The 24,046-nt window shown below is 47.4% G+C and overlaps 1 protein-coding gene across 1 annotated transcript in view; it reads left to right on the top strand.

Annotated features, from left to right (window-relative positions):
* The first annotated feature begins 1,124 nt into the window (after positions 1-1,124).
* The window catches only part of PCNT (pericentrin), a 251,434-nt gene continuing 228,512 nt past the window's right edge, over positions 1,125-24,046 (top strand). Inside the window, exon 1 of the mRNA XM_065413237.1 lies at positions 1,125-1,200. Coding sequence (XP_065269309.1) covers positions 1,156-1,200 — 45 coding nt within the window. The 5' untranslated portion in view covers positions 1,125-1,155. The remainder of the gene's footprint in view (positions 1,201-24,046) is intronic.

Genomic DNA, 24,046 nt, shown 5'->3' with positions numbered 1-24,046 from the left:
CGCCTGCTGCCCAGCGCCTCCCTGCCCACTGCCCCCCCGCTGCCCAGCGCCTCCCCGCCCACAGCCCCCCCAGTGCCCACAGCCCCCCCAGTGCCCAGTGCCTCCCTGCCCACTGCCCCCCCGCTGCCCAGCGCCTCCCCGCCCACAGCCCCCCCAGTGCCCACTGCCCCGCCCGCTGCCCAGCGCCTCCCTGCCCACTGCCCCCCCCGCTGCCCAGCGCCTCCCTGCCCACAGCCCCCCAGTGCCCACTGCCCCGCCCGCTGCCCAGCGCCTCCCTGCCCACTGCCCCCCCCGCTGCCCAGCGCCTCCCCGCCCACAGCCCCCCCAGTGCCCACTGCCCCGCCTGCTGCCCAGCGCCTCCCCGCCCACAGCCCCCCCAGTGCCCACTGCCCCGCCCGCTGCCCAGCGCCTCCCTGCCCACTGCCCCCCCTGCTGCCCAGCGCCTCCCCGCCCACAGCCCCCCCAGTGCCCACTGCCCCGCCTGCTGCCCACTGCCCCCCCTGCTGCCCAGCGCCTCCCCGCCCACAGCCCCCCCAGTGCCCACTGCCCCGCCCGCTGCCCAGCGCCTCCCCGCCCACAGCCCCCCCAGTGCCCACTGCCCAGCGCCTCCCTGCCCACTGCCCCCCCCTGCCCAGCGCCTCCCCGCCCACAGCCCCGCCCACAACTGCCCAGCGCCTCCCCGCTCACAGCCCCGCCCACAACTGCCCCGCGCCTCCCCGCTCACAGCCCCTCCCAGTGCCCACTGCCCAGCGCCCCCAGGCTTCCCCCCAACTGCCCAGCACCCCGACGGGCCCCCCCAGAGACCCATCCCCGCTGGGAGGTGACGGTGTCCGCCGGGCTGAGTCGGCAGCAGCTCCTCAGGAACAGCGGGCTCAGCCAGGCTTGGGGGGGCTGCCTGGGCCAGGCTCCCTCAGGAAGGCCCCTTGCCTGGCGCAGCCCGGCCGAGCCGCACGCGGTGCTCCCTCCCTGGCCTGGGGCGCAGCGGGGGGCGGGGCTGCGGCCCTTTCCTGAGCGTGGGCTCGGCGGGCGCCATTGTAAGCCCAATAGCGGCCGTGCGGCGCGGCGGAGCCCGTCCCCCCCCCCCCTCGTCGGGAGCGTGCCCCGTTCTTCGGGCTCACGCCTCTCGGCCACCCCGACCCTCCTCCTGACCCAGCCATGGACGAGGAGAGGAGGCGGAAGCTGGAGGCCGGTAGAGCCAAGGTGATACTAGAACCCCCCTTCCCCCTCTCCCGGGGGGCTGGGCTCGTGCTGGGGGGCTGGGACTGCTGGGTTTCTTCTCAGGCCCGCGAGGGGCGGGGGGGTCCGATTCCCGGGTGGGGGGAGGAGAGTGGGTTAAGGGGGGTAGATGAACTGCTGGGCTCCTGTGTTTTCCCCAGCCTGGGGGGCGGGGAGTGTGGGTTAGGGCAGGATAGGTGGGCAGCGCGACACCTGCGCTCATTTTCCAGCCCTGCTGCTGATTTGCTATGTGACCCTGGGCTACTTTCCTGTGCTTCACTTCCCCCCATGAAGCAGCAGTGACCCCCCCCCCCCCGTGTGCTGTGTGGGGTTAGGGTGACCAGACAGCAAATGTGAAAAATTGGGACAGGGGGTGGGGGGTAATAGGAGCCTATATAAGAAAAAGACCCAAAAATCGTGACTGTCCCTGTAAAATCGGGACATCTGGTCACCCTATGTGGGGTAGAGTCCTGAGGACACCACTGTGGCAGGCTGAGACCCCGGGATGGGGCTGTGGGCTGTTTAATGTCGGTTCTGTGACATGGTAACAGCCCTGATCTGAGCCTTAACTCTCCAGTCAAACAGATGACCGTTAACGCCGTGAGGTGAGGGTGTCATAGCTGGTATCATAAATGTGCACAGTGCTTCACAAACAAAAACAAGGCTGTTGCCCTGAGAAACTTGTAGCCAAGAGCCAGTCCTGCAATGAGCTCTTTGCATATTTCTGCAAAGAGCTCATTGCAGGACTGGCTAAGTCATACAACACTAAGTTTTGGGATCTAAAACACCAAAATCCATGTAAATGAAAATGTGTTGTTTATTTATGGATTGGCCCTGGATTCTGATGGCCTTTCACTTTCCTATAAATAGCAAACTGAGGATAACTGAAGAGGGTATGCAGTGGATATTTAGTGAGTTGCACCAGTGTATAAATCAATTAATGTTGCATGTGTGCACATCTTATGTACTTACTTAAGTGTAACTAGGTCAAAATGATTAATTTTATATATAGTCAGTGAGGGTTCTCCTGAATTCCAGCTGGGAGTATCTGAAATGCTAGTCTTGCTGAATGTCATGTCTGATGCAGGGATATTGGGAAACAATCTACCTTGGAAATCAACTTAAAAGTTACACTCAAGGTTGGGAATTTTGTTATCACCAGCATCTGTTTTTTTCATTTGGCTCACTTAAAAATTGCTGCTTTGTTTTAACATTTTAATCTTAAATGCAGGTTCTAAATGGTTTCAGTGTAAGAAAATAATTGTTTCAGAAGCTGTGTAACCAGAGAAGTGAAAGTCTTAATTTGGTGGCTTTGGAGGGTTCTCGGGGTCAAAAAGATCAGAGTTCAGAATAGTGGTATGAACCCAAAATATGAGTTACATTTTCTGCTGCTTAAATAACTGATAAACTCTAGTGGCATGTCAGGGTCAGTGTAAGGATGATTCTTTTTTAAGACTCAGACTTCATTTACTTGGAAGTAGATTGATACTTGAGAAGTTGAGATTATCATTATAGGTACTGGGAAACATATTTTTTTTTCATTCCACTCTTAGGACAGAATAAATATTTACTCATATGTACAAGGTTAGTAGTGTTATGGTCAGTGGAACCTCCCCTGTGTTTAGAAATGTACAGCATTAGGGCCCGAGAATGTAAGCTTCTCACTGCAGTTACTGTTGTCTTTGACTTGTACAGTGCTGAGCACCTTGTTGGTACCCAACAAATAAATAGCACTATTTGGAAAAAAATCACATGTGCTTTACATTGATAAAACTTGATCATTTTCATAAATGTTGATATGACCAGTCACTGTATCATTTATGTCCAAGGGTTCTTTTGTTTTTGTGGACTGTCTTTGGTCTCCAAGTAGAGAAATATGATGTTGAAATGATAACGGAAGCCACTGTGATCCAGCACATAGGACAGTAGACTGGGCATCTAGTTGTGGGTTGGCTGTCTACCTGCTGCATAACTTCAAACTGGTCTTAAGTTACTAAATTTGATGTATTGAGATTTGGTATCAGCGGCTGTAGCTCTTTAGCCAGTGAGAATATGAAATTCTAATTTGACAGATTTAACTTTGTATTTCAGAATCAGAGAGACATGGTGGGTGAGGTAATATCTTTTATTGGACAAACTTCTGTTGGTGAAAGGACTAGCTTTCAAGCTACCCAGAGTTCTTCTTTCAGAAGGAGGCATTTTGACAAAGGGAGTTTATATTTAATGATTTTGTTTATATCAGAGAGTAAAAATGATAGTCATCATTAGTCCCTCACACATGAACAATTCCATCATATACATTGCGGGAAATAAAAATAGATTCATTTGAATCACTGTGGATAAAATGTAGAAAAAAAATCACTTAAATATCAGTTTTATCTTTTTACCACTACTTACATGTAGATCTGACCTATGACTTGACCTAACACTCTTGTATGTTTCGCTTGGCTACATTATACAGAGCATAGTACATGAGGTGTGAGTAGAATTTTGTTAAAACTTTCCTTGTATTAAGTCCCCTACTAGTACAGTATCTGGCTATAGGAAGAAAAATGTGGTATTCTAGTATAAGAAGCAAACTGTTCCCACCTGTTGGACAGCTGTCACTTTGCCATCTCCAAATCAGTGGGGGCTTAAATTATATTTAAAGCTCCATGCTGTGCCAGTGTTGCATCTTAGAGTTCTTTAGTTTAGTTTTAAATGTTTAGCTTTTGTAGGCTAATTAGTTACATTACACTACATAAAAATTCAAATGTAGGTAAAAAGCAGAGCTACTGTTATATCTCTAATACTCAGGTGAAATATTTTATTGCATTTAATATTTATTTGTCACCCTTCCCCTATCTTAGCACTCTCATTCTGAGGAAGCTTAATATCCTGATGTTGCCTGTTCTGAACCTAAAAGAAACATTAACTAGGTTTCTGGAAACATATCTGTAGGTCAAATATGGGCCTTAATCCTGAAAGTTCTGTGTGAGAAGACCACTGTAGACTTCTATTAACATCAATGGGGCCCCGCATGGGAGTCTGCCAAGGTGGAACAACTTGCATGATTCAAACCATGGTTAGAAGAAGAAGCAATACTGCCAACCCTGAACATTAAAACATTAAAAAATCGTGAGTCAGCCCTCCCTGCCTTTCCTGAAGTCATGAGATTGGTTTAAAAATTGAGATTTAAAAAATAAATTTGAGTTATTTATTTGCCTTCTGGTGTTTGTGCCTTTTAGGGTTCATATTTTCAAACTTTTCTCTGCATCCATGTGGGGTAGAAACTTAAATAAATTAAAATAAAGAGAGAGAGAGATGAGGTTCTCACATAGTCACATTACTCCAGGAGCTGGCATATCATGGAAAATGCCAATTATTATGAGACCTGCAATAAAATTATATGAACAAGTTACTCTACTCCCTGCAGATGTAAAAAGGACCAGAAATATTCCATTATGTTTTTTGGTTGTCTCTTGGGGATTTCCAATTTTCTATAGAACGAGGTGAGGAAAAAATCTACTTTGCATCAACCAATGCCTGTATCAGAGAAAAGCAACAGAGGGTCCTGTGGCACCTTTAAGACTAACAGAAGATGCCACAGGACCCTCTGTTGCTTTTTACAGATTCAGACTAACACGGCTACCCCTCTGATACTTGTATCAGAGAAAGTGATTTTAAAATACCAACAGTAAGGAATTGCAATACACTACTTGTGAAATATCCTCCTTTTTATCAGGCCTTTATGCTTGTTTTTGTAAACATATCTTAGACAGCTTATCTGTATCTAGCCATCGATAGATCCTAAAAATTCTCAAGAAAATGTCCAAGATACTGTCATTATTAAATGGAAGTGAAAACAGAACCAAAGAGGGAATTGTCCGAGTTCAAGAGAAGTTACACTTGATCCAGCTCTTGTTGAGCAGTCTGAGAAAGTAATATGGTGGGATTCAGTCATAGCTGAGTTATTAGAGCAGTGTAATTTACAAAGGAATTAAGAATATAACAAGCATGGCCATATTGGGTCAGACCAAAGGTTCATCCAGCCTAGTATCCTGTCTTTTGACAGTGGCCAATGCCAGGTGCCCCAGAGGGAATGAACAGAACAGGTAATCATAGAATATCAGGGTTGGAAGGGACCTCAGGAGGTCATCTAGTCCAACCCCCTGCTCAAAGCAGGGCCAATCCCCAGACAGATTTTTGCCCCAGATCCCTAGATGGCCCCCTCAAGGATTGAGCTCACAACCCTGAGTTTAGGAGGCCAGTGCTCAAACCACTGAGCTAGCCCTCCATTCCCTGTTGCTCATTCCTAGCTTCTGGCAAACAGAAGCCATCCCTGCCAATCCTGGCTAATAGCCATTGATGGACCTATCCTCCATGAATTTATCTAGTTCTTTTTTGAACCCTGTTATAGTCATGGCCTTCACAACATCCCCTGGCAAAGAGTTGCACAGGTTGACTGCGTTGTGTGAAGAAATACTTCCTTTTGTTTGTTTGAAACCTGCTGCCTATTAATTTCATTTGGTGACCCCTAGTTCTTGTGTTATGTGAAGGAGTAAATAACACTTCCTTATTTACTTTCTCCACACCAGTCATGATTTTATAGACCTCTATCATATCCCCCCTTAGTCACTTCTTTTCCAAGCTGAATAGTCCCAGTCTTATTACTCTCTCCTCATACAGAAGCCGTTCCATACCCCTAATCATTTTTGTTGCAGTTTTCTGTACCTTTTCCAATTCCAATACATCTTTTTTGAGATAGGGCGACCACATCTACACGCAGTACTGACGGTGTGGGCGTACCGTGGAATTTGAGGCAATATATTTTCTGTCTTATTATCTATCCCTTTCTTAATGATGCCCAACATTGTTTGCTTTTTTGACTGCTGCTGCACACTGAGTGGATGTTTTCTAGAGAACTATCCACAGTGACTCCAAGATCTTTCTTGAGTCGTAACAGCTAATTTAGACCCCATCATTTTATATGTATAGCTGGGATTATGTTTTCCAATGTGCATTACTTTGCATTTATCAACATTGAATTTCATCTGCCATTTTGCTGCCCAGACACCCAGTTTTATGAGATCCCTTGGTAACTCTTCGTAGTCAGCATTGGACTTAACTATCTTCAGTATTTTTGTATCATCTGCAAATTTCACCACCTCTCTGGGTACCCCTTTTTCCAGATAATTTATGAATGTGTTGAACAGCACTGGTCCCAGTACAGTCCCTTGGGGGACAGCACTGTTTACCTCTCTCCATTCTGAAAACTGACCATTTATTCCTACCCCCTGTTTCCTATCTTTTAACCAGTTACTGATCCAGGAGAGGACCTTCCCTCTTATCCCACGACAGCTTACTTTGCTTAAGAGCCTTTGGTGAGGGACCTTGTCAAAGGCTTTCTGAAAATCTAAGTACACTATATCCACTGGATCACTCTTGTCCACATGCTTGTTGACCCCCCTCAAAAAATTCTAGTAGATTAGTGAGGAATGATTTCCCTTTACAAAAACCATGTTGACAGGTTTCAGAGTAGCAGCTGTGTTAGGCTGTATCAGTAAAAAGAACAGGAGTACTTGTGGCACCTTAGAGACTAACAAATTTATTTGAGCATAAGCTTTCTTTTCTGTATGTGTGTGTGTGTGTGTGTATATATATATATATATACACACATACACTGTTGTTATATGTTCCATTCTATGCATCCGATGAAGTGGGCTGTAGCCCACGGAAGCTTATGCTCAAATAAATTTGTTAGTCTCTAAAAAAACATGTTGACTCCCCCAACAAATTATGTTAATCTATGTGTCTGACAATTTTGTTCTTCACTGTAGTTTCAGTTTGCCCTGTATTGAAGTCAGGCTTACCAGCTGGAATCACCTCTGGAACTAGGTTCCCTGTAAGCCACGTGGCCGCGCAGAAGCCTATTTAGCACTGTGCAGGCACTCAGGGAACCCGCCCAGGGACCGGCCGGGGCAGGGGTGCCCCTTCCCCGGCCCCAACCTAGCTTGGCTCTGCTGCGGCTGGGGCACCCAGCCCTGCCGCAGTCCGGACCTGCAATGGCTGGGGCGCCCGGCCGGGGCGCCCAGCCCTGCCGTGGCTGGGGTGGCGCAGTCTGGCCACAGAGCTTCTGTGGCGGGGAGAGGCGCCTCTCCCCCACAGCCCAGGTGCTGTTGCAGGGAGAGAGAGCTGGGGAGAGTCCTCTCTGCCCACTGTAGCCCCGGAGCACCCTCCTGCACCCCAAACTCCTCATCCCTGGCCCCACCCCAGAGCCCGCACCCCCAGATGGAGCCCTCACACCCCTGTCCCCCAACCCTCTGCCCCTGCCCTGAGCCCCCCATCCCTGCACCCCCAGCCAGAGCCCTCACCCCCTGTATTGAACCCTCTGCACTGGCCCTGAGCCCCTCAGTGCGGGCCCTGGAGTGGGGCCGGGGATATCACCACATGAATTTTTAGGGAGATGGTGGAATCTCCATCCTTAGAAGTTTTTAAGGCCCAGCTTGACAAAGCCTTGGCTGGGATGATTTAGTTGGTGTTGGTCCTGCTTTGAGCAGGGGATTGGACTAGATGACCTCCTGAGGTCCCTTCCAACGCTGATATTCTATGATTCTATGAAGGTGCACATCCCCTCCATATTGGTGCACGTAACAAAACTGATTCCGCACATGGGTGGGAAAAATTAGAGAGAACACTGCTCTGGAGCCCTTTTTAATTGGCATCACATTAGTGATGTAATTAGATGTAACTGGCTTCACATTAGCTCTCCTCCAGTCATTTGATACAGAAGCTGATTGAAATGATAGGTTACAGACTACAGTTAGTAGTTCTGAAGAAACTCAGATGTGAAATTGCAGAACTCTTGGGTGAATACCATCTGGTCCTGGTGACTTATTACTGTTTAGTTTATCAATTTGGTCCAAAAGCTCCTCTAATGACACCTCAATCTGGGACAGTTTCTCAGATTTGTCACCTAAAAAGAACGGCTCAGGATTGAGAATCTCCCTCACATCCTCAGTTGTGAAGACCAATGCAAAGAATTCATTTAGTTTCTTGGCAATGGCCTTATCATCCTTGAGTGCTCCTTTAGCATCTCCATCATCCAGTGGTCCCACTGGATGTTTAGCAGGCTTCCTGCTTCTGAATTTTTTTGCTATTACTTTTTGAGTCTTTAGCTAGCTGTTTTTCAAATTCTTTTTTGGCCTTCCTAATTATATTTGTACACTTCATTTGCCAGAGTTTATGCTCCTTTCTATTTTCCTCACTACGATTTAACTTTCACTTTTTAAAGGACGCCTTTTTGTCTCTTACTGCTTCTTTTACTTTGTTTAGCCACGGTGGCACTTTTTTGGTTTCTTACTATGTTTTTTAATTTGGGGTAAACATTTAATTTGAGCCTCTATTATCGTGTCTTTAAAAAGTTTCCACGCAGCTTGGAGGGATTTCACTTTTGGCGCTGTACCTTTTAATTTCTGTTTCACTAACTTCCTCATTTTTGTGTAGTCCCCCTTTCTGAAATTAAATGCTACGTTGTTGAGCTGCTGTGGTGTTTTCCCCGCCATAGGGATGTTAAATTTAATTATATTATGGTCACTATTACCAAGCGGTCCAGCTATATTCACCTCTTGGGCCAGATCCTGTGCTCCACTTAGGACTAAATCAAGAATTGCCTCTCCTCTTGTGGACTAGCTGCTCCAAGAAGCAGTCATTTAAAGTGTCAAGAAACATTATCTCTGCATCCCGTCCTCAGGTGACATGTACCCAGTCAATATGGGGATAGTTGAAATCCCCCTTTTTTATTTTAATAACCTCTCTAATCTCCCTGAGCATTTCCCAGTCACTATCACTATCCTGGTCAGGTGGTTGGTAATATATCCCTACCGCTATATTCTTATTATTCGAGCATGGAATTACTATCCATAGAAATTTTATGGTACAGTTTAGTTCATTTAAGATTTTTACTTCATTTGATTCTATGCTTTCTTTCACATACAGTGCCACTCCCCCACCAGCACGACCTGTTCTGTCCTTCCGATATATTTTGTACCCTGGTATTACTGTGTCTCATTGATTATCCTCATTCCACTAAATTTCTGTGATGCCTATTATATCAATATCCTTGTTTAATACGAGGCACTTTAGTTCACCCATCTTATTATTTTGACTCCTAGCATTAGTATATAAGCACTTTAAAAACTTGTCACTTTTTAGCTGTCTGCCATTACATAATATAATTGAATGGTACTTTTTTTCATTTGACTGTTTCTCATCAGATCCTACCCGTATTTTATTATCTTCTATCCTCTCCTCCTTACTGGAGATTCTCTATGTCCTAGTTATAGATCCTCCCAAAAGGGATGTCTCTGTCCAAACCATGTGCTCCTCCGCACCTGTCGGCTCTCCCCCCAGCCCTTAGTTTAAAAACTGCTCAACAACCTTTTTAATTTAAAGTGCCAGCAACCTGGTTCCATTTTGGTTTAGGTGGAGCCCACCCTTCCTGTATAGGCTCCCCCTTTCCCAAAAGTTCCCCCAGTTCCAAATAAATCTAAACCCCTCCTCCCCACACCATCGTCTCATCCACACATTGAGACCCTGCGGTTCTGCCTGTTCAACTGCCTCCGTGTGTGGAACTGGAAACATTTCAGAGAATGCTACCATGGAGGTCCTGGACTTGAATCTCTTACCTAGCAGCCTAAATTTGGCCCCTCGGACCTCTCTCCTATCCTTCCCTATGTCACTCGTACCTACATGTACCACGACCACCAGCTCTTCCACAGCACTATGTGTAAGTCTATCTAGATGTCTTGAGAGATCCGCAACCTTTGCACCAGGGAGGCAAGTCACCATGCGGTTCTCCCGGTCATCGCAAACCCAGCTATCTATGTTTTTAATGATCGAATTGCCCATTACTAATACCTGTCTCTTTCTAATAATTGGAGTTCCCTCCCGTGGAGAGGTATCCTCAGTGTGAGAAGATACCACATCATCATCTGGAAGGAGGGTCCCAACTATGGGATTGTTTCCCTCTGCTCCAGTTGGAGGTTCTCCATCCTCCGCAACAGCACAGAGGCTGTCAGTCCAGGGGTGGGACTGTTCTACTGTGTATCGGAAAGTCTCAAGCATAGTACTTTCGTCATTGAAGCCGCCACTCAGTGTCCTGAAGCAAAGAGTCACAGAATTTGTAAAATGTCTAGTCAACTTTCATTTTGTATTGGTAGACTCTGCTCAACCTCTAAATCTATTTTCTGCAGGTCAGTCCCGCTCCCTGCTTTTTAACTATGATTATATTTCTAGGATATCTAAACATTCTTTCCTGAAGGTAATTACACCTCTACCCCGATATAACGTGACCCGATATAACACGAATTCAGATATAACACGGTAAAGCAGCGCTCCGGGGGGGGGGGGGGGGGGGGGCTGCGCATTCTGGTGGATCAAAGCACGTTCGATATAACGTGGTTTCATCTATAACGTGGTAAGATTTTTTGGCTCCCGAGGACAGCGTTATATCGAGGTAGAGGTGTCTTTTCATAGTCTTCACAGGATAGAATGGCTTTTCAGAGTGCAGAGCAGGCTCCTTTACCCAATTCATACACAGCTGGTTATATTTCAAGTGTAAGTCTGGAAAGCTGTCTGTCCAGAAGAGTGGGGGGAGGAAGGCATGCAAAACTTCTTGGTCTCATCTTCATTGCATAGTTAACTTGAGTTACTTGCACTTGAGTTAACTCCTCTCAAGTTACCCTAGCTCACATGAGAGCAGCCACACTGCAAAATAATACTTGAGCTGCACAGAAGGGTTGTTTTAGCAGCTGATGAGTTGTGCTAACTTGATCTTTAGTGTCTACCCTCTGATTGGCCAGCCAACTCGAATTAAAACCACCGCCATGCTTGATTTCAAGGTTTTTATGTGTGCATGGAACTTGAGTTAGCTTTACAGTGAGGATAAGCATTCAAAGGTGCACATCAACGTGGTGAGGCTTGCAACCTCCAATCCCTAGTCTGCATGTAGACCTAAAGTGATGGAAAAAGATAGGTTTTCTCCTCTCCACTTTGGGGCAGGTGGCACTCAAGCTAAAACCCCAGCTCTGGGAAAGGAAGTATGCTGCCCATACCTAATGACCTCACTAGAGTCTATCTGCCCCCAATAGACACAGAAAGGCTCTCTGCAATGTGTGTTGTCTGCCTAGGAGGAGGGGGTGGAGTTGCAGTAGACAGGGATGGCTGCAGTGTCATTCCTACATATCCACAGAAGATGCTTGCAAAAAGTTCACACAATGCCAGGCTATATTAGCTTCTCTGCATATACTGCCCACTTCTGCTCCACCTACATCCCATTCTAGGAAGAGGAGAGTTCTGGGTAGTATTGAGCTATGCTACTGGGGAAGAGGCGTGAGCTCCCAGAGTAGGGTGACCAGACAGCAAGTGTGAAAAATCGGGACGGGGTGGGGGGTAATAGGAGCCTATATAAGAAAAAGACCCAAACATCGGGATTGTCCCCATAAAATCAGGACATCTGGTCACCCTATGCCAGAGGGGTGCAGGGTTGTGGTTTACTGCGGATCACAGGAGTTCTACTGCTGTTGGGGGGAGAGGGTGCTGGGTAAAGATGAAATGCCATCCTCCTGAGAGAATGATGGAAGGTTATCAACTCAAGGAAGTCTTGGTCTAGAGCAGGGGCAGGCATACTACAGCCCGTCGGACCCTATTATCTGGCCCTCGACCTCCTGCTGGGGAGCAGGGTCAGGGGCTTGCCCTGCTCTGTACTGCAGCCAGGAAGTGAGTTCGGGGGTTTTCTGCGCGGCTCCTGGAAGTAGCGGCATGTCCCCCCTCCGGCTCCTACGCGTACGGGCATCCAGGGCCAGGGGGCTCCGCATGCAGCCCCCACCCCAAGCAACTCCCATTGGCCGGGAACCGTGGCCAATGGGAGCTGCAGGGGCAGCGGCTGCAGACACTGATGCAGAGCTACCCGGTGCCGCACCTCTGCAGAGGGGGCGGGGGGGATGCTGCTGCTTCTGGAAACTGTGGGGGCGGCGCCTGCGTATGGGGCAGCGTGCAGAGCCGCCTGGCCATGCCTCTATGTAGAAGCCGGAGGGGAGACATGCCACTGCTTCTGGTAAGTGCCGCCTGGAGCCTATGCCACCGAGCCCCTCCCCTGCACCCCAACCCTGTGCCCCATCCCTGATCCCCATCCCGCCCTCTGAACCCCTCGGTCTCTAATTTAATTAATTTAATTTAATTTTAATAATTAATTTAATTAATTTTAATTAATGGAGATATCCCATCTCCTAGAACTGGAAGGGACCTTGAAAGGTCATCGAGTCCAGCCCCCTGCCTTCACTAGCAGGACCAAGTACTGATTTTTGCCCCAGATCCCTAAGTGGCCCCCTCAAGGATTGAACTCACAACCCTGGGTTTAGCAGGCCAATGCTCAAACCACTGAGCTATCCCTCCCCCCAAACCCAGAACATCCTCCTGCACCCCAAACCCATCATCTCCAGCCCCACCTCAGAGCCTGCACACCCAGACAGAGCCCTCAATGCCCCCATGCTCCTCCCCCAGCCCTGATCCCATTCCCACCCTCCATACCCCTCAGTCCTAGCCTGGAGCACCCTCCTGCACCCCAAACCCCTCAGCCCCAGCCCAGAGCCCACACGCCCAGCCGGAGCCCTCCCCTGCCCCTCCCACATCCCAAGCCCCTGCCCCAGTCCAGAGCCCCCTCCCACACCCTGAACTCCTCATTTCTGTCCCCACCCCAGAGCCCTCACCCCCTCCTGCACCCCAAACCCCAATTTCGTGAGCATTCATGGCCCGTCATACAATTTCTATACCCAGATGTGGCCCTCAGACCAAAGAGTTTGCCCACTGCTGGTCTAGAGGTTTTCTTGGGTTTTTAATAGAAAGGCAGCCATTTGATTAGATTTGTATTCCAGCATGTATATCTTCAGCATCCTGTTCTTGTGGCTGAGGGAACAGCAACCAACTGTAATCTGGTTTTAAACTTCTCTAATAGCATGTCCCTAACACACAAGGATTTCCCCAGGAATTGCAGGGAATGTAACAAACAAGCAATTCAGGCTCCTGGACTCAAGAATTAAAATCATCTTACAGCATTAAAATATACCAACTTACAGCACTAATATTGCAAGTAATCTTAGTCATCATCAAAGTCCAGATCCTTGGATTCCAAGAATAATGCCAAAGTTACTTAAGATGTATTGCTATCATAGCAGAATATTAAGTGTGATGGAAAGATTCAGTAGTATCACAGAAGTCTAAAAAGAAGCGTCAAATAAGCTTAAACAAGTGAAAGGGAAAGTCTGCTATAACAAAGGTCCTGTGTATTCAGTGGTTCCATGGCAACAGCATTTGCTGTGGAATTCACTACTTGCTGTAGAATTCTGCAAATTGCATTATTCTTAAAAAATTATATTTCTAGCACCCCTGGATACAAAGGTAACCTTGAAATGGATGTAAACTGGTGCAACACTTTCTTTGGGTATGTGTGCACTACAGAGACCATACTGGCATAGGTACGTTGCTGTAGGTATGCTGGCATAACTCTGTAGTGTAGCTGCAGCCTGCATAAATGGAAGGGGTTTTCCATTAGTGTAAGAATACCGCCTCCCCGAGCAACTATAGGTACATCGACAGAAGCATTTTTTCCATTATGTAGCTGCATCTATATTGGGAGTTAGGTCAGCTTAGCTACATTGGTCAGAGGTGTAGATTTTTCACATTGCTGACTGATGGAGCTGTGTTGACTTAAGTTTTGTGTGGACCAGACCTTCTTGTGGGCTAGCCTACCCTTACAATGCTACAGCAGGATAGCTATAGCAGTGCCACTGTAGCGCTTCAGCATAGCCATTCACTACAGCAACGGAAGGGATTTTCCCATTGCTATAGTGACTCCACCTTCCCGAAAGGCAGTAGCTATGTCGATGGAAGAATTCTTCCATCTACGTAGGGCTGTCTACAACGGGGGTTAGGTTGGCCTAACTACAGGGCTCGAGTGTGGCTTTTTCACACTTCTGAACGACATGGCTGGGTTGGCTTAACTTTTGAATGTAGACCTGGCCAGTAGTTTGCAGACCACCTGAAGTAATAGCTCAGAGGCGTGAACTGCCCCATTCATCTTAATTAGTTAACTTTGAAAATTCAAGATGACAACATTTGGCATTTAAAATGCGGGGAGAATATAAAACAAACACATTTAATATCAAATACAGGAACTACTGTTATGATTGAATTATTCATTTGCATAGTGGATTTAAAAAACTCATTATTAAAATGTATCTAAAACTGCCACTGAACTTTGAGAATTTTCACCAGAGTGCCATAGAATCAAGGATCCTTGTAGCAAAATTTCCCGCTTGCTGCAGAGTATGCAGGGCCTTGGCTATGTTCTTATGTTTCTACTAGCAAATTTAATCCAGTTAGTAACTGAAAAAACAATAACACAAGTCTTGGCTCCACTGGCACTTTATACCGCAATAAAGCCTCCCAGAGCGCTCTACCTTACTCCCCGTCCACACTGGCATGGCACGTAGAGCGCTCTGATTCCCTGGCTAGAGCACTCCTGGTACTCCACCTCCACGAGAGGGATAACGGCTGTTGCTTATTGGCTGAGACGCCCCATGGCCAGTGTAAATGGGGAGTTAAATTACAGTGTTCTGATTGACCTCCGGAAACATCCCATAATCCTCTTAAATCAAGTGGCCTCTCTTCTCTTTGTTGTGAAATCGGCTGAGGAATGCGGAAGTGCCTTTTCAGAGCTCCATTTCAGACAGCGGCTGCTTATCTGCAACGGGGCAAAGCAAACATTTACTGAGTGAGTGAGAGGCAGGGGGGCTAGGGGGATCTGAACTTACAAGATAGCGTGCTGACACACTCTCAGCACTCCAAAAACCCACTCACTCTCTCCCCCCCACATATAAACAAGACACTGCACCCCACCCCCTCATTTGAAAAGCATGATGCAGCCACTTGAACGCTGGGATAGCTGCCCATAATGCACCGCTCCCAATGCCGCTGCAAGTGCCGCAAATGTGGCCACGCCAGTGCGCTGTCAGCTGTCAGTGTGGACAGACTGGAGTGCTTTCCGTAGTGCGCTCTCCAAAGGCTGGTTTAACCTAAAGCGCTCTACAGCTGCAAGTGTAGCCATGGCCTAAGCTAATTTGTTTGATTTACACTTTAAGGCCCCGTCTACACTGGCAACTTTGAGCGCTGTAACTCCTGAGGTGTAAACACTGCCAAGCCACTTAGTGCACAGAAACTGCGCAGATGCAGCGCTCTAAAAAAATCACCCCGATGAGAGGCGTACAGCTTTCTGCGCCAGGGCTACAGTGCTGCGGTGCCAGTGTAGACATGGTGATGATTACAGTGCTGTGATTGGCCTCCAGGAGGTGTCCCACATGTCTGTTCTCACCTCTCTGGCCATCAGTTTGAACTCTACTGCCCTGCCCTCAGGTGACCAACCGTCAGCCCCACCCCATACATTCCTTTGCAAATTTGAAAGTCCCCTTCCTGTTTGCTCGGTGATGCATGCAGTGGTCTCAGCGCATCTTTCCAGGTGGCCATGCCTGTTCCACGCACCAGGCGATCCCCCGCTTGGAGCAATGCCAAGCTGCTGGACCTCATCGGCATTTGGGGAGAGGAGGCAGTGCAGTCACAGCTGTGCTCCAGCCGTCGGAATTATGATACCTATGGACAGATTTCTAGATGCATGATAGAAGAGGGTCATGACCGGGATACATTGCAATGCAGCGTCACAGTGAAGGAGCTGCGGAACGCCTACCACAAGGCACGGGAGGCAAACCACTGCTCCGGTGCTGCACCCACGAGCTGCCGGTTCTACAAAGAGCTGGACGTGCTACTTGGTGGTGACCCCACCTCCACTGCAAAGGCCCCTGTGGATACTTTGTTGGCTCGCGTGCCAGTCGAGAGTGGACCGAGCCAGGAGGAGGAAATCTTGGATGAAGAAGGGGAGGGGGACCCAGAGGCAGAGGATGACTCGGAGGCCAAAGATGCATGCAGTCAGGAGCTCTTTTCTATCCTGGAGGAGCCTAGCCAGACACAGCAGTCGGATCTTGACAAAGCGCAAACAGGAGAGGAGGCCCCTGGTAAGTGGATCTGATTTTGGGAATTGCTGAAGCAAGTTGTTGGGGGCAGGAGGGTTGCAGAAAGCAGGCTTGTCTCCCACCTCATGCCTAGTTTGAGTGGCGGAACAGGCTGTTGATACGCTCCTGCACTTCACGGGAATCTCCCTCAGAGATCTCCAGGAAACTCTTGTGGAGATACTGGGCAATTCTGTGCCGCAGGTTCCTCGGCAGAGCTGCTTTGTTTCTTGCCCCATTAATGGCAACTTTCCTGCGCCACTGTGCCATCATGGGGGGGACGGCGACGGACCATTGCTGCACACAGGCTAGCTGCATAGGGGTCAGGGAGGAAGCCGCGGGCTTGGAGAAGACTCTCCCTTGTTTCCCTGCTCACCCTCAGCAGTGAGGTATCTTCCATAATGATCACCTTCTGTGGAAAGTGTGGGGACAGGAATGATTATCAGGCCCACCCAACAGTGCTGGCTCTCCCCAAGCGCCCAAGAGCCACGTGCCCAGTGTACAGCAGGGTCCAGTGATTTACCCTGCCTCTGCGACTACTCACCATTTTGGGGGTCTTGTGGCTTATGTGTGCTTTCTGGGGTCAGCCAGTTAGTGACAGGTGTGTGAGTACTGGCTGTGTTTTAAAGCAGTAAAACAGTGTTGTCTGTGTTGCAAACAATACTGCTTCTGTAAAATGTTGCATTTAAACTTCACAGAGATGACCTTGGGAGCCTCCCTCTTTGTTATCAGCGGCAGAACGGTTGTGAAGAATTAGCAAGCGTCCAAGAAGAACTAAGGAGGACTTTATGCGTGAGGTTATGATGCACTCTGCCACTGAGAAAAAGGAATTGAAGGAGTGGCGGGACAGCGAGAAGAGGGACCGAAAGGAGAATGCGGCACACCAGAAAGAAGTCACAGAGCGGCTCTTAACAGTTATAATAATAATAATATATGGAGATATACCTATCTCATAGAACTGGAAGGGACCCTGAAAGGTCATCAAGTCCAGCCCCCTGCCTTCACTAGCAGGACCAAGTACTGATTTTGCCCCAGATCCCTAAGTGGCTCCCTCAAGGATTGAACTCGCAGCCCTGGGTTTAGCAGGCCAATGCTCACGCTCCAGGCGTTACTAGCTCTTCAAACCAAGCAGCTCCGCACCCGCCCTCCCCTGCTGTCGCAAAACTCTTTCCCGTGTGCCAACACGCTTTTGTCAACCTCCTGGCTCCACTCTCTACCCGCGGCATTTCACTCCTCCCAGTCCACTACTCACTGCACTCAACGCCTATCCCTCTGCAGTTTGGCCCTGTTGAAGTACAGCACCCGCTGCATCGTACTCCAAAGGAGAAGGTTGGGCATGATCCCTGGACATACACAAATCTGTAGCCATCCCGGGACCCCTCCTCCTCTTGAGATCTTCCCTCCCCCAACTCCCTCCCTGCTGCTGATTTTTTTTCTTTTTTGTTTGACCCTCTCCTCTGGTTGTTGTCTTTCAATAAAAGAATTGTTTGTTTGAAAGCAATCTTTATTCTATTAAGTGAAAGGAAAAAGAGCACTGCAAAGCAACATACAATTATGTTAAGGCCCCTTCTTGCATCATGTGCACCAATCACTTCCTAGCATTACAAGCACTGCAATCCAGAGCACAGCAACAAATATTAATGGAAAGCAACAGAGGGTCCTGTGGCACCTTTAAGACTAACAGAAGTATTGGGAGCATAAGCTTTCGTGGGTAAGAACCTCACTTCTTCAGATGCAAGTAATGGAAATTTCCAGAGGCAGGTATAAATCAGTATGGAGATAACAAGGTTAGTTCAGTCAGGGAGGGTGAGGTGCTCTGCTAGCAGTTGAGGTGGCTTTCAGTATAAAATTGCTGCCTCAAAGCATCCCTGATCCTTATGGCCCCACGCTGTGTCCCTCTAATAGCCCTGGTCTCTGGCTGTTCAAACTCAGCCTCCAGACGCTGAGCCTCTGCAGTCCAGCCCTGAGGGAAGCTTTCACCCTTCCTTTCACAAATATTATGGAGTGTACAGCATGCGGCTATAAGCATAGGAATATTATCATCAGCCATGTCCAGCTTCCCATACAGGCATCGCCAGCGGGCTTTTAAATGGCCAAATGCACACTCAGTCATTCTGCACTTGCTCAGCCTGTTGAACCTGCTGTCAAGTTGCCCTGTGTATGGCTTCATGAGACATGGCATTAAGGGGTAGGCGGGGTCTCCCAGGATCACAGTGGGCATTTTGACTTCCCCTACGGTGATCTTCTAGTCCGGGAAGAAAGTCCCTGCTTGCAGCTTCTTGAACAGGCTAGTGTTCCGAAAGATGCACTTTTCCAGACCAGCCTGCGTTAATGTCTGTGAAACGCCCACGGTGATCCACAAGCGCCTGGAAAACCACTGAGAAATACCCCTTGCGATTAATGTGCTAGGTGGTCTGGTGCCAGAATTGGAATGTGCATGCCATCTATCGCCCCTCCGCAGTTAGGGAAGCCCATTTGTGCAAAGCCAGCCACAATGTCTCACACGTTGTCCAGAGTCATGGTCTTTCAGAGAAGGATGCAATTAATGGCCCTGCACACTTCCATCAACACGACTCCCAACGGTCGACTTTCCCACTCCGAACTGGTTAGCGACCGTTCGGTAGCTGTCTGGAGTAGCCAGCTTCCACAGTGCAATCGCCACGTGGTTCTCCAGTGACAGGGCAACTCTCATTCTGTTGTCCTTGCGCTGCAGGGCTGGGGCGAGTTCATCACAGAGTCCCAGGAATGTGGCTTTCCTCATGCGAAAATTCTGCAGCCACTGCTCGTCATCCCAGATGTGCATCATGATGTGATCCCACCACTCAGTGCTTATTCCCGAGCCCAAAAGCGGAGTTCCACTGTGGTCAGCACCTCCGTGAATGCCACAAACAATCTCGTGTCGTAGCTGGTATGCGTGGCGACATCAATGTCGCACTCCTCTTGCCTTTGTAGTTTAAGGAATAACTCCACTGCCACTCGTGGTCTGTTGGTCAGTGTGAGCAGCATTCTGGTCAACAGCTTGGGATCCATTTCTGCACAGAGAAAGAGGCAGGGCAGGGCGCACAGTACACAAACCGTTGAAAGATGGCGCCAAATGCGAATGGAAGCACAGGGATTGCTGGGATGTGAAAAAATGAATCACGGGGCATTGGGACAGGACCCAGGATGCCCCGTGACCCCTTCCGCTTTCCCACAAGTCTTATTGACAAAAGAGAAAGAGGTGCTCTGTGGGATAGCTGCCCAGAGTGCACCACTCCAAACAGCACCACAAATGTGAACAAGCTATTGCGCAGGCAGCTGTCAGCTGGCGCTGTAACTTTGCAAGTGTAGACATGCCCTAAGTTAAGGACCTTTAGAGAGTAAATGCCTTTAGAGAGTAAATGCCAATAATTTCAACTCAGCTTTGTGACTTGTATTTTCACTGATGGACTAGAGAGGGAAGCCTAGGCCTGCTTCCTGTGCTGTTGGCCATCTGGCAGTATCTACTGTGATACTTTGAGGTGTATTCTGGTAGAAAGTTTACATGTGGTATTTCAGCAAATGATACGGGGCAGTTGCAAAAATTACTATACCATGAAATCTGACCACCTTTTAATCAATTTATCAAAGTGCTTTCAGCTTCTTTAAATGAACTGTAATGCTATATCTGACAGCAACAGAAAGTGAAGGCTACTGTTAGTTTGCACAGCAAAGACTTCAGTTCCACATTGGTGGAGTAATATGCCTAAATCCACATCCCCTAGCAGTGAAAGTATGACTCCACAGACCATTCAGTTCTTGGCTCTCTGAGATTCTCAACAATGCAAGTACTGACAATAATTTGTCATGTGCAATCCTGTCCATGAAAATAGGGAAGCTAAAAGTTCATTTCACACAGGTCAGAAATCAGACATCAAATGGTAATAAGTATCAGAGGGTAGCTGTGTTAGTCTGTATCTACAAAAACAACAAGGAGTCTGGTGGCACCTTAAAGACTAACAGATTTATTTGGGCATAAGCTTTCGTGGGTAAAAACCTCACTTCTTCAGATGCATAGAGTGAAAGTTACAGATGCAGGCATTATATACTGACACATGGAGAGCAGGGAGTTACTTTGCAAGTGGAGAACCAGTGTTGACAGGGCCAATTCAATCAGGGTGGATGTAGTCCACTCCCAATAATAGATGAGGAGGTGTCAATTCCAGGAGAGGAAAAGCTGCTTCTGTAATGAGCCAGCCACTCCCAGTCCCTATTCAAGCCCAGATTAATGGTGTTGAATTTGCAAATGAATTTTAGTTCTGCTGTTTCTCTTTGAAGTCTGTTTCTGAAGTTTTTTTGTTCAATGATAGTGACTTTTAAATCTGTAATAGAATGACCAGGGAGATTGAAGTGTTCACTTACTGGCTTTTGTATGTTACCATTCCTGATGTCCGATTTGTGTCCATTTATTCTTTTGCGGAGGGACTGTCCGGTTTGGCCAATGTACATGGCAGAGGGGCATTGCTGGCACATGATGGCATATATCACATTAGTAGATGTGCAGGTGAATGAGCCCTTGATGAAGTGGCTGATGTGGTTGGGTCCTCTGATGGTGTCGCCAGAGTAGATATGGGGACAGAGTAGGCAACGAGGTTTGCTACAGGGATTGGTTCCTGGGTTGGTCTTTCTGTGGTGTGGTGTGTAGTTGCTGGTGAGTATTTGCTTCAGGTTGGGGGGTTGTCTGTAAGCGAGGACTGGCCTGCCTCCCAAGGTCTGTGAGAGTGAGGGATCATTTTCCAGGATAGGTTGTAGATCGCGGATAATGCGTGGATAATGCGCTGGAAAGGTTTTAGCTGGGGGCTGTATGTGATGGCCAGTGGTGTTCTGTTATTGTCCTTGTTGGGCCTGTCCTGTAATAGGTGATTTCTGGGTACCCGTCTTGCTCTGTCAATCTGTTTCCTCACTTCCCCAGGTGGGTATTGTAGTTTTACGAATGCTTGATAAAGATCTTGTAGGTGTTTGTCTCTGTCTGAGGGGTTGGAGCAAATTCGGTTGTATCTTAGGGCTTGGCTGTAGATCGTGTGATGTGTCTTGGATGGAAGCTGGAGGCATGTAGGTACGTATAGCGGTCAGTAGGTTTCCGGTATAGGGTGGTGTTTATGTGACCATCACTTATTTGCACTGTAGTGTCCAGGAAGTGGATCTCTTGTGTGGACTGGTCCAGGCTGAGGTTGATGGTGAGGTGGAAATTGTTGAAGTCCAGGTGGAATTCTTCAAGGGCCTCCTTTCCGTGGGTCCATATGATGATGATGCCATCAATGTAGCGCAAGTAGAGGAGGGGCATTAGGGGACGAGAGCTGAGGAAGCGTTGTTCTAAGTCAGCCATAAAAATGTTGGCATACTGTGGGGCCATGCGGGTACCCATAGCAGTGCCACTGACTTGAAGGTATGTTGTCCCCAAATCTGAAGTGGTTGTGGGTGAGGACAAAGTTACAAAGCTCAGCCACCAGGCGTGCTGTGGCCTCATCAGGGATACTGTTCCTGACAGCTTGTAGTCCATCCTCATGTGGAATATTGGTGTAAAGTGCTTCTACATCCATGGTGGCCAGGATGGTGTTTTCAGGAAGAACACCAATGCATTGTAGTTTCCTCAGGAAGTCGGTGGTGTCTCGAAGATAGCTGGGAGTGCTGGTAGCGTAGGGTCTGAGGAGAGAGTCCAAATAGCCAGATAATCCTGCTGTAAGAGTGCCAATGCCTGAGATGATGGGGCGTCCAGGGTTTCCGGGTTTATGGATCTTGGGTAGCAGATAGAATACCCCTGGTCGGGGTTCTGGGGGTGCGTCCATGTAGATTTGTTCCCGTACTGTAGCTGGGAGTTTCTTGAGCAGATGGTGTAGTTTCTTTTGGTATTCCTCAGTGGGATCAGAAGATAGTGGCCTGTGGAATGTGGTCTTGGAGAGTTGCCTGGCAGCCTCCTGTTCATAATCCAACCTGTTCATAGGAGAATGCAGTGGAGAGTTGCTATTCCTGTGACAAGTGCTTTATTACCGGGATTATTCTCTATAAATTCTTCATATTATTAGAAAATTGATTCATACTCACTTTTGAAATTGTGGTATAATTTATAATCATGGAATCATTCTATTAAAAGTGTTAAGTTTTTATAACTAGTTGGATTTGATACAAGATCTCACCATCCACTAAAATGTGCTACTAGATGTCTACACATATCTTGCGTTTCTATTGAATTAATCCTTGCTGACACAAATTATTCACCCTGGAGACAAAAAACAAAACTAGTTTTGTTTTTTCACTTGACAAAAATAGACCAAAACCTAATTTTTCAGTTTCTGCAATCTGTTACACCATTAGTAAAACCAGCTGTTGCCAGCCTTCATCTCACCCCCGGAACTCACATCAGTGATTTGTGCATCCCAAGGCCAGAAAGGACTGTTGTGAGTATTAAGACTGACCTCCAGTTTAACATCGGCCATAGAACTTTCCCAAAATAACCCTTGTTTGAACTAGAGTAGATCTTTTAGAAAAACATCCTATCTTGGTTTAAAAATTGCCAGTGATGGAGAATCCACTACAAATCTTGGTAAATTGTTCTCGTTTGGTAAATTGCAGTTGTGTTTACAAGAATGCTAAATTTCAGACATGCAACAACATAATAGGGGGAAAGTATTATGTATACACATGCATTTGACAAAACAGCAAGTACCTTGAGTTTACTAGCCAGAAGGTTAACTAATTTCAAATCCATGGCATCCCTACTTTTTGAAAAACTCACGGATCCAGTGGATAACTAGCTGTAAAGTACTGTGAATGTGCAGTTTTTCATTTAATCCAAATTTGAAACATTATACTTTATTGTTTAATAAAGCATCCCTTTATTTAAATTAGTCAGAGATTAACTCCATATCCTACCAGCAGTGTGGTCCTAAATACACTTTTGGATCTACATCCAATATATGGTGTCTTATTTACTTAGAAAAACAATGCTGGTACAACAGCATGAGCTTTGGTGCCCTTCCTTGAGTATTTTTTTTTTTTTGTACTGCCAGTCCAAATCTTCTCTTCTATCTTTAACTATGAATAAAAAGAGTTAGCTTACTTTAAAAAGCCTTCAGCTTCAAGCTTACCCATGAAAGCTTCTGCCCAAATAAATCTGATAGTCTTTAACCACTGGACTCCTTGTCATTCCCTTTTGTTACTAATAATACTTTAGACATGTAAATCTGCAATCAGCTTTCAGATTTCATGTGTTTCCATTTATGTAACTGTATATTTTTTCAAATTGTATAAGTGGGAGTTTTTAATTAATTTTCATTTGAACAAACATGATGACATCATGGTTTTGGACTATTCTGGGAGCTCGTTTTCTGTCTTCTCTGTAAAGTGAATAACGCAATACACTAGAACTGCCAACGTGTCTTCTGAGATGTGAATGTCTTTGTGACGGGTTCCCCCTGAGTGCCACCTGAAATTGGTGTACCACTGAGCCCCCCCCCCCCGACCCACCAGCCTAGGCTCCCTTTACACTGTACTGCTGTGACCAGCCTACCAAGCCCTCTCCAGGCTCCAGCCTGCCCTTTACCAGCACACATACAGGTAGGGACACACCCAGCTGCAGTTACATACAGATGCTGACATCAGCTCTGCGTGGGGAGGCACAGCAAGGGCACCTCCCAGTTCCTAAGGCATGCACCTCCTCTCTGGCGTGTAAAACCCAAAATTATACCATCTTGCACTGCAGAGAGAACTGTACAGTGTAA

This window comes from Emys orbicularis, chromosome 11 (assembly GCF_028017835.1).
Source record: "Emys orbicularis isolate rEmyOrb1 chromosome 11, rEmyOrb1.hap1, whole genome shotgun sequence".
NCBI classification, from domain to species: domain Eukaryota; kingdom Metazoa; phylum Chordata; order Testudines; family Emydidae; genus Emys; species Emys orbicularis.
Note: the sequence above shows the minus strand (reverse complement) of the source record. Positions and strands in the feature narration are given on the sequence as shown.